Source organism: Rousettus aegyptiacus, unplaced genomic scaffold (assembly GCF_014176215.1).
Source record: "Rousettus aegyptiacus isolate mRouAeg1 unplaced genomic scaffold, mRouAeg1.p scaffold_m13_p_5, whole genome shotgun sequence".
NCBI lineage: Eukaryota > Metazoa > Chordata > Mammalia > Chiroptera > Pteropodidae > Rousettus > Rousettus aegyptiacus.
Window position 1 is genome coordinate 112112330 of NW_023416308.1, and position 16090 is coordinate 112128419.

The 16090-nt window shown below is 53.1% G+C and overlaps 1 protein-coding gene across 1 annotated transcript; it reads right to left on the bottom strand.

Moving 5' to 3' along the window:
• Window positions 1–3756: 3756 nt before the first annotated feature.
• Window positions 3757–7816, bottom strand: LOC107518414 (proteoglycan 3). The gene is made up of 6 exons (XM_016160056.2): window positions 7714–7816; window positions 7206–7338; window positions 6504–6817; window positions 5669–5788; window positions 4678–4789; window positions 3757–3944 (listed from the first exon to the last, which is right to left on the bottom strand). Exons 2-6 carry the CDS (start codon window positions 7264–7266, stop codon window positions 3859–3861), a joined length of 693 nt encoding a protein of 230 aa, XP_016015542.2. The 5' UTR covers window positions 7267–7338; window positions 7714–7816; the 3' UTR covers window positions 3757–3858.
• Window positions 7817–16090: the final 8274 nt, after the last annotated feature.

A 16090-nucleotide genomic window follows, 5' to 3' on the forward strand; every position in this document is an offset into this window, starting at 1 on the left:
AGACTTCAGTGAAGGCAGCACCGGGTTCCCCCTCCCCACCCCCTCCCGTGAATCCAGCCCTCGGGAGGCTGGGCTGAGAGGCCGAGGTCACAGGAATATTCTCTGAGGAGGCGGAGATCCAGGCAGCTGTGTTCTGGAGGGGCCCCTCCTCTGGTCCTTTTCATCCTGACGAGGGTGGTGGTCCTCCTGCAGGTATGTCAGTAGCTCTCGAGCCTGCCAGCAAGTGTGTGAACTCATGAGTGTGAACCTGACCTTGTCCTCCCCACGGCTGAACTAAGTCACAGCCTCTATGTGCCGGACTTAGGGTTATATCAGCAGTAACGACAACGGCTAACTGGTCTCTGCTGTCTCTCGGGGCGCTCAGCGCCGTCACCAACGTAATCACACACCAACCCTGGTGAGGCCGCTTTGGTCTGTTATTAATCCTATCTGATAGAAAGAAAGAAACTTACAATACATAGAAATTGGAACTGGAACCCATGCTCATTCTGAGCACTGTTGCTTCTTTAATTGCTCAGCGTGAAAGCTAACATTCGCTGGTGACATGCCAGGTCCACGCAAGGGGCTAAATGCAGCGCCGGCATTGTCTAACTCGACCCTCATCTCAAGGAGGAACTGAGGCTGAGCACGTTTAAGAAACTGAAATGGTAGAACTGGCACTTGAGACCAGAGCTTTCTTTACGTCTCTGGAGTTTGGGACCTTGACCTCCATGCTACATCGGTCTGGAAAAAAAAAAAAATTAGAAAATTTGTCAGCACCTTCTTTTCTCTATGTGTTAAAACCAGGTCTTGCTGGAGTCACAAGTAAACTGCAAAATATCAAGGTTTAATATGACGAAGCAGAGCAGACAGCCCCTTCCCTCTGGGAGACGTGCCGTCAGAGGCACGTGGGCTCTCGGATCACTGTGGGAGCAGGAGGATCCATAGGGGTGATTAAAGGCCAGGCCTGAAAATGGCTTACCTCGCTCCCAACCACATGCGAAGGCCAGACTCGGTAACGTGCTGCAGAGCCTAACTTCAGGGACTACCAGGACATAGAGTCCTCCTGGATCCCCGGGAAGAGCAAACGGTAAACACGGTGCCCTCTGCGTCGGTGTCTCCTTCTGATGGCTGTTCTGCTCCGCAGCCCTTCAGCCGTGCCGCCTTACGGTTCCACGCAGCCTTCCGTCTGTGCTCCTCCTCGCGAAATCTTGGTCTCGGCAAGTTACCAATCAATCTCTCAGAGGTATTAATAGATAACACACTCAGGAGTTTCTCCCCTTAAGAGTATTTGCTTTTTAATCAAGGGCTAAGACTAAAAGGCCTTAAAGAGCCAAAGGAATGACTACATAATGGTTGAAGTTGAGACCCAATAGCAGGCAGTTCTGGATGTTTGAGGGACACCTTTACCTACCCTGGCCTACCTCAAGCAAGCTTCAGACGAAGAGGTCTGAGTCTTGCTCCTTTTCCCTCACACTCTCTACCTCTGGTCTAGGCTGGCAGGATATTACGCTACTGGGATTGGATAGAGCTCATTTCCCATCAAGGAGATAAGTGGAGGCTGATAAAAGGGGGCTTGTCATTCAGCCAAAGTACCAGTCCCAGAGCAACCTATGCAGAGCTCCCCTTACTGCTTATCATCCTTTGCACCCCCCACAGCCAGGTCCCACTGTTCTTTTAGAAGCAGGGCACCAAGAATTAGCTGTGGCAGCACACAGTGCAAGGACTTGGGGGCGGGGGCAACCCCCAGGCAGCTCCTCGTCCATGCTCTTGGGAAGACTGACATGCTGTGATTAGGAACTTACTGACCCAATCTCCATCCAAGGCAGATGGACAGACCCCTCTTCGCCTAGACGCAACCCCTGGGGTCCAGCATTGGTGAGGCTCACAGCAAGGCCAAGGCCATTACCCTGTTGGCCGAGGACTGCTTATGTTCAAGAGACCCATCCCTGTTGCTTCTTCACCACCCACTTCCCCTGGGGTGCTCTGGTACCTTTAGAAACAAAGCACGTCTGGTCCTTTTTTTGTTCCTGAAACTCTGCATCCCATCAGATGCCTGTATAGATACACACACATGTACACACACGCAAATGTAGACATGTACACAGATGTTCTCAGATACATACTGGCATGTATACACACTCCCAAACATACTAGCCAAAGACACAGAGGTACACGCACATGCATGAACATAGAGATTCAGGTGCATAAAGATGCAAAGCTACATGACATACACATTCACAGGTGTACAGACATACAGACCCATCCATAAATACTCAGAGATATGCAAAACGTACCCACACTCAGACAGCACACAAATACACTGGCACACAGATTCGTGCACAGTCACATATGCAGAGTCACATATGCGCAGATATACATGTGTGAACAGATTGACGCATATACACATCAAGATACATATACACACATGCACGTGTGCACCCACGGAAATACTTGTACATTCGCCCCATGCCCCATGTGGAGCTGCAGCCCCAAGAAGTATATCTATCTGTCTCCTACAACTCAGGGCGCTCCGTCCTCTGAATACCCAGTCTCAGGTAGAGCTTCCCGAGACTTCGGGTCTCCAGACCCTTCCTGGACCTCGGCGACCCACCTGGATCAGCAGTCTCTTTCAGTGCCCCCAGGGTCTGAGAAAGTGGAGTGAGAAGAGAAGCAGAGGCCAGGGGCTGAGGAACTGGGAGGGGAGCCAAACTGCTCCCAGAGGCTCTGGCCTGGGTCCCCGAGGCTGTCCTGGTGGGAGGTGGTAGCTCCCTCTTGAGAAGGTAGTCCCCCCCCAACACACACGCACACCCAGGGAGGTAGACAGGCTGGGGACTGGGGAGCTGGAGAAGGATTGGGAAGGGAAAGCCACCTTCCTGGGAATGGAGTGGGGAACACATCTCAGGAGAAGTTGAGGCCTTTGAACTGAACCGCACGCAGGTGGCTGGGAGAATGGAAAATAAAGGCCGGCATCAGAGGCCTAAAGGACACAGGGCTTAGAGGAGCAGGCTGTGCCCAGACGAGACTCTCTGCTCTCCCGTGTGTGGTGACCCCAGGTGGGACCCCGTTACTGTTAAAGAAAAAAAAGAAATGAAGGCCCCAAATGGAGTCACTTGTGCTAAACCAAGCCTTAACACCGCACTTAATTGTAGTTTCGGCCTCTCCCAGGAATATCCCCTTTAACCAGTCAATCTGTAGTTACTTGCTCAACAGGTAATCCTCTGGACAGACCCCTTCCATCCACCAAAGGCAGGTGACCTCACCTGAAACAATCCACTCTTTGCTTGAAACTTCCTTTTCCTGCCCCACTCTGCCTGTAAAAGCCTCCATTTCTACAGCTCCTTCGTGTTTGTTGGAAAGGACGTTGCCTGATTCAGGCATTGTCGAAAAAACCAATTAGACCTTTAATTTGACTCAGTAGGATTTTGTTTTTACCACCTCTCCGCTGGGATTCTTCAATCAGTGACATCACCCCCGTTTTGCAAAGATGCCCCACACCCACCCCATCCCACACCCCAGTACTGAATCCAAAGGAAGCAAGGAGACCAGGTGTCCACCCCCCACCAAATGCGGTTTACCCCCAAGGGCGAGGGGTCTCTCTCTCTCACACACACACACACACACCCCACACCAGGACTGAGAAGCATCCGGGGAGCGACACCTGGTCGGTGCCCCGCCCCCAGGTGGGCGTGGCACCCCGGGGAGTGAGCGCTTCCAGGGCTTTCCAACCCCCGGGGGGCCCTCCAAAGTGAGCAATGAGGACACCAGAGTCAGCACTGCGGTGGCAAGTCTGTCTTTATGACCAGAAGGAGTTTGCAAGAAGAGCCCAGCGCCCAGGGTGGGTCAGGGGCAGCCAGGAGAAGGTGGGCGGGAGTGGCGTCAAGGCAGGGTGTCTGTGCCGCTGGCTAAGAAGGAGCAGATGAAGGGCATCCGCGTGTTGCATGGAGTTCGTCGCCAATAACCCGCTAGCAGTGGAGAACAGAGTGATGTCAGCCACCTGTCGGCGTGTGGCCTTTCCCCCCATCCCCCCTTCCCTCCTCAGGTGCCTGGTACATCTTCTCCGCCTGTCACCAGTTGTCATGATCTGTCCGCCATTTGCTCATGTGTATTGAGCTTTACGCCCCAGCAAGGCAGTGTGCTAAGTGCTTTGTATGGACTCGAGGTTAATCTTCGCAATGACCCTCAGAGGTGGGTGCTGTCATCTCACCTGTGTCCCAGGTGAGGAAACTGAGGCCGGGCAGGGTGACCACTTGCCTGTGTCTCAGCTGGCAAGTGGCAGAGCCCGAACATGCATGGGGGCAGCCTTACTCCAGCACAGATGGTCTCAGCCACTGCACTAAGCTCCTCCACACCTGGCGCCCGTGCTGTTCCAAGCTGGTGAGTTTTTCTCGTCAGCCATTCCTATTTCCCACACCTCTCCCTGGCCCCTCATCCACACCTTACAGTCACATCTGTTACTTCTTCATAGCAGAGGAAGGAAAGGAGCCTAGTCTGTGAGGATGGAGAACCCTCACCCAGCCCCCGCCCTGGGCACCCCCTCACCCTACATCTCAGCCCTCCTCGCAGACGGGACGTGGGTTCTCCATTTGGAGGGTGGGCGTGAGTTTGGGGAGGTGTCTTCATGCAGCCCAAGAGGGCAGTATGTGAGAGTTCATGGTGTCTCTACCCCTTCCCACTTCCCTTTGCAGTCCCACTCACCTCCGGTGCATAGGGACACACATTTGCCTCCCCCATTCTTGGGCTGTCCTGGGGCCCATACTCCGAAATTCCAGCAGCTTCTATCAATCCAGCATGCCCTCCCATGCGAGAACTGGAGAAAGGATAGGCCGGGTCAGAGGACAGAGGTCCAGGAAGATACGGCTTCAGGGGGACCAAAGAATGCCAACCAACCCAGTATTTCTTTCTGGACGATGCCCACCCAGCTTGGAGCCAGACACCTTTGAGACCCATCCATCCCCCCACGTTTTCAGGCAATGATGGTAAAAGAGCAAGCATTGCTCCCGGCCATCACACAGAACAGGCTTCTCAAACTTTTCCGTGCGCACAAATCTGGGGATCTTGTTTAAATACAGATTCTGATTCAGGAGATCTCTGTCATGGCCTAAGGTCGTGCATTGCTAACCAGCTCCCAGGTGATGCTGACGCTGCTTGGTCCATGGACCACACTTGAGTAGCAAATATAATGGCCTGGACTTAGCCACAATCCCAGAGCCACTGTGAGAGAAGGACCCCATTTGATACCCAAAGAAACAGAAGCTTCAAGGAAGACAGCCATTCGGCCAGGGAAGTGACCGAGCGGGACACAGAACCTATCTCGTGACGACAGCGCTGTGCTGGTAAACGGTTAACAACCAGCTCTGGGGGAAAGCGAGAAGGCAGCGGGCGGCGGGAGGAACCCTGGTTTGTAACAACGGCCGTTTTCCTCGGTGTGAATTCGGTGTGAATGCACCCATCCGCCGGTGGTAGACTGCATGCTACCAGCACGAGGCCACTGAACGCGGAGTTGGGAAGAGACGCACACAGATACACGCGTTCCGCAGAGCCAGCACGAGCCAGCGCCATCACTGCCCCCCCCCCCCATGCAGGTCGCCTCAACTGCTGGAGGGAGGTCAATCAAATACCAGCAGGTGCTCCCTCGAGGCAATCAGAGAGACCTCTCCCTGTACCTGGGAGTTGGCCCGTCACTTACCCGGGCTCCGATCCAGACCTGGGGTCGATTGAGACCATAGGTGAATTGCTGGAGGTAACTGTTGATGCGGAAGTTGTGGATGGAGACCAGGTTGCCTCGGTAGCACCTCCTGCAGATTTCCTGCACAGGGAAGAAGAGGTGGAGGAGAGAATTCACTGTTCTTTCTCAGGTCCCTGCATCTCCAGGAGAGTCCTCCCCCACCCCTCGTCAGGCCAGAAATCAGGGATCGACTTGCCCCTCTCAATCCCATCTCTTGCTCCTTTATCTGTCTTTAGGAACTTCTTGCAGGAAATAATAATAATAATAATAATAATAATACCCAGAATAATCATAGCCACCATTTATTGAGAGTTTACAATGACCCGGAGACTGTTCCAAATACTTTCTGTGTTATTAGCTCATTTAATCCTCACCACAACCCCAAGAGGTAGGTACTATATGTCTCCATTTTATAAATGAAGATACCGAAGCTCTGAAGGTGAACCGACTTACTCAGGTAACACAGGTGGAACCAGGATTTAACACAGGGATAACTAATACCAAAGCCTTTTGTCCAAATCAGTGATTCTCAAAGTGCTGTCTCCAGACCAATAACGTTATCCTCACCTGGTGATTTCTTACACATGTCAACTCTAAGCTACTGCCACCTCCCCCAACGCCCGCCGCCCAGATTTCCTAAACCAGAAATCTAGGTTTTAATAAGACCTCTAGGAGAGTCTGATGCACACTAGGCTTTGAGAAACAGTTGCCTAAATGAATAGGGAATAGAAGGTCGAGTTCCACACGCCTCTCCTCCCCCCAAGCCTCCCTGGGCGATAGCCTCCCCGTCACTTACCTGAGCATTTCTAAACGTCTTGCATTGGTGCACCAACACGTACCGGCAGGTCTTGAACTCTGGCCCACCCTGCATTTTAACCACGTCTTCTTCCCTGGGGCACTGCAAGTCCTCGTCTAGGGCACCCGGGTCCGACTCCATGGACTCCTCAATCTCAAAATCATTGTGACAGCCAGAAGCCTCGACCTCCGCTCCCTCCGAACGAATCACATTCTCGGGCAGGGCCAACTCTCCCTCTGGCTCCCCTGAACCTTCCAGGCCCTGGCTCAGGTCTGGCTGTGTCTCTCCAGTGTCCCGATGAGGGGCATCAATCTCTGGGAGGAAGAGGTAACCTGCCATCAGGTTAGGTTGGACTGAGGAGAGATCTGATGGTCCCGCCCCAGCCAGGACTGGAAGGCATCCTTGGTTCGGGGTGAGGTGGAAAGTCACACAAATGGATGAGAACCCGATGTTAGCTGACACCACCCGTGTGTATTCTAGGGGTGGGAAGAAGCTCCTCCGAGAGGCCCCTCATCTGCACAGGTGTGTGGTCTTTCCTTGTGAAGAAGCCCTAACAGAATGTCCACGTCAGAATCCAGGAGACGTCTAGTCAGAGCTGAGCCGGATTAGCTGGGAGGCTGAGACCCTGGCCCCCTGGGAGCCAGAAAAGGTTCAGCGAAAAGGGGAAAAGATAAAGCTGGGCAAAGGGAGGAGACAACTCACTCAGGTGAAGAGCGGCGACTGTCCCCAATAGGAGAAGCGGCAGCAGCAGGGTGCGCTTCATGCCCGCTGTGTTGTGACAGAGACACAGCTCCACTTTCCCTTCTCGAGGATGTCCTGTGCGTCTGCACGGTGCCTGTCACAGAACAGAGATACGATAGTTGTTTACCTAGTCACTCAAAAGGGCAAACTAGAGGACTTCCTTCTCCCCTGGCGAACAGACCCTGAGCTGCAAAATCGGGAAAAAGACATAGGGGTGTCAGCTCAAGCACCAAAGTCCCTTTTTCCTGAAAGCTCCCTGGGATGGCTTTTAGCTCAGACCCTTGACAATGCAGGGACAGATCTGCTTGGGGTCAGGGTGGATTTCACTCACACCGGGGAAGGTGGGGGAAGGACAGTGGCCAAGGGGTCCCAGGGACAGGCCTCTGAGCTGTGTGCCATCTAGAGCCCTGCTTCCTCCCAGACCCTGGAGCCCTCCCCCTGGGCAGCAAAGGGTGGGGGGAGCACTCACCTCCTGAAAGTCTGAGGTCTCTGGGTCTCTGGCTGCTGGGCTCTAGAGGCAGCTCTTATATTGGGATTTTTGGGGAAGTGGGAAGAGGCAAGAATGATTGCCCCAGGCTGCGGTGCTGGGCACTGGAGCTAACAAGCGTTTGCTCAGCCCTCTCATTCCTGAGCCCTGCTCTTTGCTGGGACTTCGGGGACCTGCCTCCTGGGGCCTACTGCCACAGGTGGTGCCCGAACACCTGGTATGCTGAAATCCCAGAGGTCTACTGTCCACACATGCTTACTATTAGCCCCTAAAGTGCCCCAGTCTGAACAATATCCCTTAACCCAGAAGCTGCCTTCCTCTGGTCAATGTCCCAGCAAATGAAGTGGAGGGTCCCAGGGAGCTGGGAGGCCCCCAGGGGAGGAGGGAGGCGGCAAAGGGAGCCTCGGCTTCTGCTGAGCGCTTGTCTAGACCGGGCACTGTGTATGTACCCCATCTCTGAATCTTCACCTTCGCCTCATTCCCATGAGAATGTATGATTCCCCCTACTTTACAGGCATGAAAAATGAGACCTAGAAAGGGAAAGCCACTCGTCGAGATTGCACAAGAAGTGGGGGTACTGGGATTCCTGAGTCTTTTTTTCTCCAAAACCTACTTATTCTCTCCCTCTCCCCCCGCCACATCCCGCCCCTTCACCCTTCCCCCCTCCCTCCCTCTGCCTCCTCTCTCTCATTCCTCTCTCTCATTTTTCTACCCCCTCTTCCTCTTTTTCCCATCTTTAATGTGTGAAAAAAATGTGAGCTCCTTCTTCTACGCCGTGGATCTAGATCGAGGCTCTCAGCGTATGCACTTGTTACTCTTTAGAGCCAAATAATTCCCTGTTGGGGGTTTGGAGGGCGGGCTGGCCTGTGCCTTGCAGAAAGTTTAGCAGCCTCCCTGTTCCCTACCCACTACAGGTCAGTAGGGCCTCCCCCAGTCAATCTCACTGTCCCCCAGACACCATCAAAAATGTCTCCACACATTTCCAAATGCCCTCTGGGGAGAAAAGTTGACCCAGCTGAGGATTCTTGATCTAGAGTATGCCATTTCATCCAATCTCAAGACGTATCTCCTGGCGAGGGGGCCACAGCTAGAGGGGAAATGACTCGGCCACTCTGCAGGCCACCCTCCTCCCCCCTCCCCATTCCCCACCTTCCACCCTCTCTCATCAGGAGCAGGGAGTGCAAGAGGCACTAAGCATTCAGTAGTTAAGATAAGTGATATTCTAATGGAATCTTTCTTTAAAATCAAAATAAATGCAAAATCATCATCATCATCATCATCATCATCATCATCCATGATGAACAAAAGACCGAAAACTTTAACCAACCAAGCTCCAGCCAAATTTGCTGCAGTCCAAAAAGAGACCAGCAGGCGCTGAGACTCGGCTTGGCTTTGCAGGGCAGCACCGCCAAGAACGAGCGGACTTGTCAGAGAAAGCGACTCGGCTCTGTGACATCCTTGCTGGGCAGTGCATGTTTGTTCCTCGGACTCCAGCCCAACCGTCCAGTGTTCAGGGCACTGGGGACAGGTAGCCCAGAGGGTGAAAAGACTTGGATTCCTTTTCTTCCTCTTTTCTCCCTGGGGATCTACAAAAAGAGAAGTCACTGAGAGGTCACTTCTAGGCCCGAGTACAGAGTAACGGTCTTGGCTGTTATCTCTCTGGCCCAACAGACTGAACCCTCAGCTTATCTAACTGACTTGGGGTGGGGAGGGATTGGCCAATCCCAAGGCCCAAACACCTGGTCTCCGATTTCAAGCTTGAGACCTTCCTAGCAGGAGAAAGATGAAGGCTAGACTCCCTTCTCATCAATCTCCCCCATCCCGGGGCCCAGGTCAGGGGCATCCTGTCACTCCGTGGTTGGGATGACCAATAAGATGAGCTGCCTTCAGGAGCCAGCAGCACAATAAGCGTTCCATGCCGTTTCATTTGAACAGCCCTGTTTTACAGATGGAGAAATGGCATCTCACGGCACCTAAACAAGTTGCCCAAGAACACACAGCGAGTCGGAGACAGGCCTCACCCTAGGTCTGTCTCCCAGCTCCTCATCTGCGCCAAGCTGCCTTCCCTCTGCCTCCCGGCACTGACCTCCCTGCTCTGCAGCCTGCTTCCTCCCCGCGTGCACCCAGTTTTCTTTGCACGCCAACCCCAGGCCAAGCTATTCCAATGGCTGCAATGATCACAGTAATGTCTTATTCAAAGCTGGAAATAACGTTTTGGAAGGTCTACCGCAGACCAAACACTATGCTTCGTTGAGGCTTTTACATCCATTATCCCACTCATCAGTCTTTATCGACATCCTACAAATTAGGTATTGTCAGCTCTAGTCTATGTATCTACTGCAGAAGCCGAGAGAGCATAAATGACTTGACCAAGTTCATACGCCTGGTGAGAAGTGGTAAACCTGACCCTCACCTGACTCCTCTGTCCTCGCTTGAATGCGTCACCCCCGGGCAGTCTAGCCAACGAGCGCCAATGTCTTCAGCATCTGGGAAACTCCCAAGTCTCTGGCTTACTGTTTGCATTTATGTCCACAGGGGTTTCAAACGCTGCATCTTGTCTCAAGAGTCAGTCCAGCCCCGCATCCTGCAGAGGGTGGGTCTCGCCATCTCGAGAGGCGGGTGGTGTGATGCATAGTGAAGTGACAAGTCCCCGGGTCAGGCCCTCCATGCCTCGGTTTTCTCATCTGTAAACTGAAGCTAACGACAGCATCTACCTCTAATGAGAGCGACTCCAGCAATGTTCTCGGAACAGCGCCTGGCACATGGGGGGTGGCGGGGGGGACTTGTCAAGACACCAGGACTGGACCAGTGGCCCTTATAAGTAAATAAGCACTGTCGGTCATGCTCCTGCTCTGCGTGAGGACTTTGCATGAGGACTCCCAGGCTCCCGAGCTTGGCTGGCTTCACAGGGCTTAGTCAGCAAGGCATTGGAGAGGAAACACTGACACACAAGCCTCGATTCGGGGATGTAAGGCGAGTCCTATTATCTCATTAACGTTTAGCCTTTTCTTGTGGATGCGTCCACGTCCACATCCACGTCCACGTAACTGCTGAGACCGAGATCCAGACCACCCCCCAGGAGCCCAGAAGCCCTTCTCGTACCCCTTTCTCCACATCGGTGCCCCAAAGGGGGTCTTGATGAACTTGAAGTCACACTTCTATCACAACGCACACGCCCAACAGAAGATGTATGAGCAACAAGACAAAATCCCCCCACCACTTAGCACAGAACCTGGCAGCTAGAAAATGCTTAGTAAATGGATCATATTCTTCCTTTTTACCATAAATATCTGATTAAAGGGAAGTCCTGCCCTTTCCATCCCATGCCAGGAAAGAAAGTCGCAGGAGGGCAAGGAGCGAAAGCCGGACTCCAGCTGCACCCTCTTCTGCAGCATGCAGCGCCGGGCTGGACCCCTAAGAGCGGTTCAGAATTCCACCATCTCTGAAATCAACAGACGGCCAAGGAACGGCAGTTTCGCTGCGCGTCAGTTTGATGCCTATCTCTTTCTCAACTTGCTGTGCAACCTGGAGCAAGTAACTTCTCCTATCTGGGACACGCTCAAAAAAATTAAAGTTCTCGATCTGCCTCTAACACCCAGTCTCGTCTGTAATCCTCTGAATGTGAAGAGTCCCAGAGGAAAAGGGCTTCGGGCACTGACCCCTTTCTTCTTGCTCACCAAAAAGTGGAGAGAGAGTTGGAAAACCTTCCTTTGTCGCCTCTGACTGGGACTCTCTCATCTCTAGCTGGGTTGGAGTCCTGCGCCCCGAGACCAACCCAAGGGTAAGGGGGAGTTTGTCTCGCCTCCCCACAGTGCTCCCTCCCTAGGTCATCTTGTCCTGGAAATGGAATCCTAATGATTATAAGAACGATGCTCTGGAAACACAGTAGAGACTCAAACCCTGTTTGCCCAGTAAGTGAATGAATGACAGACAAAAACCCTTCTTGTTTAAGATCGAGCTGGGCAGATCCATCCTGAAATGAGATCTTAGGCAGGGATTTTAATAACAATAACAACAGCAGCAGCTAATATTTGAGAAGCGCTTTCTATGCACCAAGTGTTTTTAGTGTTCTGTATCGTTTAATCTCCTAAAGGACTCCGTGAGGCAAGTACCACTGGTATCTGTACATGACAGGCAAAAAGACTGAGGCTCGGCGTGGCGAAGTTACTCGCCAGGTAAGTGTCAAAGCCAGGGTTTGAGACCAGAGCCTGCATTCCTGCCCTCCACACCTCCCTCCTCTGGGGTGGTGAATAAATGGCACAGGGCGCTCAAGTTCATTCTCTGACGCGACCCTGGAAGTTAGTGGGGCGGGTGCTGACAGAGGAAGCACGAAGAACACGCTCCTCGGCATTAAAAGGATCCTGGCGCCATTCCTGGCCCCGTCGCTCGTGAGCCGGCCTACCCTGGCACACGTCTCCTCTCCCAGTCTCCGTTTGCCCACCTCTGAGTTCATTCAAGGATGACGGCCTCACAGGGTCGATAATAGATATTAACAGCTGTCGTTAATCAAGGACCTACACTGTGCCAGGACCAAGGGCTTCTCATGTGGAGACTTATTTACCCTCCCTGCTCTCGGAGGAGTGTCGGGTGGGGGAGCAAAGGCGCTTAGAGGCTAGACTCAGTCAAGGACACGCAGCCTGAAGTGAGGACAGAGGCACCGCAGCTCTCTGTGGGCGGGAGCCCCTGGCTCTGCAAGGAGCACGTGGCCCCAGCCCTGGTGGTTGACACGCCCGCGCTCACGGATGGCTACTCTGACTGCCGGAGAAACAGAGAGCAGCGCAAAAATCGACGATGAAGATCGATATTGTTCACTGACTTTGGCGTTCGACTTTGGGTAATTTTGCCTTTGAAGTTTTCCCATTCTAAACAATACGAGAGAATCTGTGTTGCTTTGTTAGGCAGCAACAAGCTTGGGCAAATGCCTGCAGGGTGGTTTCTGTTCCGAACCAAAGGCAGTGACATTCCGGACCCCACAGGCTGTGGAATGTGGGCGCATCTCAGCTCTGCTCTCCCCGCTTCCCAGGCAAGCAACAGCGGCTCCTACTGACAACAGCAGTAGACACCTGCATGCACAGCGGCCTGCGGCCTATCAGGTGGGGTCTGTGTCACGTGGGAGGTGCTTTACGTTCATTAACTCACCTAACCCTTACGGCCCCACGCCGTAGTCCTACTGTTACTCCCATTTTGCGGATGAAGACACTGAGACCTCAAATCTAAGTCCCAGAGCTTGCGTGGGGAAGAGCTGGGAGTTGGTGTTGAACAGTCTGACGGCAGAACCCATGCCGCCCCCACCTTTCAGTCCCGAAAGTTCTCCACAGTCTTTCCCATAAGCCCCGATGGTACTTATCTCCATTACAGGTGAGGAGACTGAGGCTGTGCTCACCTGGTCAGTGCCTGCAAAGCCCAGAGCCTTTCCCAGGCACCTGCTTTGCGAGTCCACCTTCGGGCCCGCGAGGTAGCTCTGGACCCAGGAAATGGACCACTGAGGGGCCTAAGAGCAGACGTTTGCAGTTAGAGAACAAATAATTCAACCACTGGCATCTGGGTTGGTGCAGCCGCAGGCCATGTCCTGTGTTACTTACCCTGCCTGCTGGTGAGTCCACCTGGCTGTGGGCTGTTACCTGTGATGGGCCCAGGGGCCACCAAAAATGTCCCACTTGGAGACTCCTGACCAAGCAAAAGACCGAAGCCTGTGCTTTGAAACTGGTGGGAAGTGTCCTTCTCAGAAAAATTTTATATCCCCTGAAGGCCTGGCCAGGAAAGGAGCTCCAGAAATAACCACGGGTCCTTGTCCTAAGCTTCCAATGTGGGGGCCAGTATCCACGGCCCCTAGGAGGCCAGCAGCCAACACCTCTGGCTCAAGAACAGTTTGACTGAGGATGATTAAGAAGTCATTCCCTAGAAACTTCTGAAGTGTCTGTTTGGCAACATCTGCCCCACCCCAGGTCCTAGGATTACTTCATACTCTCCAATCTAATGCCTTGGGCTGCCCTCAGGGCTCACTGTCATCTGAGACCTCCAGCCCAGGCAGGAGAGAAGGAACGGCAAGCGAGTGGGTGTGGGGGGAGCGGGCACGGCATCCCAAGATGCGTGTGAGGGGGACCCCAGGATGAGTGGTGGGGGGTAGATGAGGTGCGGCACCGGCCAAGAGATGGAGTTGTAAGCAGCGGTTTACAATCGCGTTTTTGATGACGTAAAGAAAAGCTCATGAGACCGTTTCCACGATCCCACGCACGACCGCCCGGCGCGGAGGAGCAGGCCAACGTGACCACCGCGGTTGTTCCCGCGTGGCGGGGTGAGCAGTGAGGCCTTCTCGCGCAGTCCGTTATGTTCTGATCTGTTTTACAACCACTATGTGTTTCTTGCATGGGAATGAGTGCCGAGAAAAGGCGACGTCTACAGTGAACGTGACCCGAGGAGTGGGACAAGTCTGAGTTTAAATGTGCCACCCGGAAGCCCCCGGCCTGCTTGCAGCCCGGGAAGGGTACAGATTTGCCTCCAATGCCTCCGTCCCAAGGCTGGTAGGCGAGAGAAGGGTTGCGACTGGGTGCCTGTTGCTGAGTGAAATCAAAATTTGCGAAATCCCTGGGTTGCTTCATTCTGGTTTGAAAGAGCGGTTGGTCTCACTTGAGGAAGAGGCTGCAGAAGGCGCTCCCCGCCCCTACAGAGGCGGGAGGCCGTGCACGTGGGCTGTGTCCCCAGCTCGCTCATCTTCCCCAAAAGCCACCTCAGACACTCTCTGGATATGAGTGTTCTCTGTGCTTCCTGACAAACCCAGGCACTTTTTTTTTTTTTAAGTAACATCTTTATTGAAATATAATTCACACACTATATGATGCGCCTGCTTAAAGTGTTCAATTCAATGGTTTTTCGTATATTTCAGAGTTGTATGACCACTATCAATTTTAGAAAATTTTCATCACTTTAAAAAGGAACCCCTTCCCCATTAGCTGTCCCTACCTCATTCCCCCAACCATACGCACCCCTCATCTGCTCTCTGCCTCTAGAGATTTGCCTGTACTGGAGGTTTCGGATCTGAATGGAATCATACTTTGTGTGGTCTCTTGTGACTGGTTTCTTTCACTTAGCATAAAGTTTTCAGGGTTTGTCGATGTCATGGCCTCTATCAGTACTCCAGTCCTTCGCATTGCTGAATAATATTCCATTGTATGGACCTACGTTTTATTTATCCGTTCACCAGTTGGTGGACGTTCGGCATCTTCTTGAATTTAACATATTAGCCGTAATGACAGCTGTGACCTATTGAGTACCTACCATGCGTAGGCACTTGCCCTGATCTCTAATCATTACCATAGCCCAGGGAGGTAGGTCTGTTTCTCCCATCGCTATTGATAAACTGAGACGTAGAGGTGAAGTGGCCCATCCAAGGTCACATTACTGATGGAGCTTGGGTGAAGAAGGGGTTGGCCTGGCCCCCCAAGTCCATGCTCTTCCCACTGCTCCACACTGCTCTCTCCTTCCAGTTGGCTCTGAGGCCAGAATGAGAAAGAATCCACTCTCTCGGTGACTGTCATTTACAAAGCCCTAACCGGTGCCACGTGGTGGCGAGCAGGCCTCAGTCACTGAGCTGATGAGCCCTCCTGGAGCTAGCTCACCGTCCAGGTTCAGAGAGGTCATCAGGCTATGATCCAGGCTCCAGTCACCGGGAAGGGTGTGACCAAGTGCCAGGAACTCAGAGCTGCTGGAGAGGCCAGAAAAGACCTGGAGAGGCGATGGCCCCAGTGGACCAGGCAGGTTTCCTGACAGAGACGGGTGAGTGCTCAGGGGCAGAGACCAGGAGTCCAGGTCCACGGGGCTGAACACTGTCTCTCTGGAGGTGGGAGATGAGAGGTCAGGGGAGGGGTTGGAATCGCACTGCAGAGCGCCTTGAATGACAGGCTGGAATCTAGGTGTCCCCCCCCCCCGCCCCCCGGGCAGCAGGGAGCTATTCAAAGTTTTTGAGAAAGGTAAAATGTAAAATAAAAGTTATCCATTAACACTCTGCTGTCTGTCTTCTGGTGTCCTAAGCCCCTGGAAATCACCCTTCAGCAGTTCAGAGAAGAGCCGGCTCCACACCTTGAGCATCTCCATACCCCCAGCACCCAGGACCTACCTGACCTATTGTAGGGGCTCAATAAACATGTTGAGTGAATGAATGAATGAATGGATGTGCCTGCCAGCCCCCTCCCCTTCACTGTCCTCTCCCAGTCCCTCTCCTGGATAAGCTGAATGTGACATCGAACATGTCCCGGATGCTCCCAGTAGCCTTCTATCCTCTCCCTCCCTCCTGGTCCCACACCTTCCTGCTCTGTGCTACCTTTTCCTCTCTGGTCAGGAGTAAATAAAGGAACGAAGGCTC

Excerpts from the sequence above, each read along its gene's own strand:
- LOC107518414 (XM_016160056.2), bottom strand. The coding sequence starts at position 7,266 with ATGAAGCGCACCCTGCTGCTGCCGCTTCTCCTATTGGGGACAGTCGCC. Across the intron at positions 6,818-7,205 it reads AGTCGCCGCTCTTCACCTGA|AGATTGATGCCCCTCATCGG; the intron begins GTGAGTTGTCTC and ends TCTTCCTCCCAG. Across the intron at positions 3,945-4,677 it reads TGTGTCCCTATGCACCGGAG|CGGGTTATTGGCGACGAACT; the intron begins GTGAGTGGGACT and ends CTCCACTGCTAG.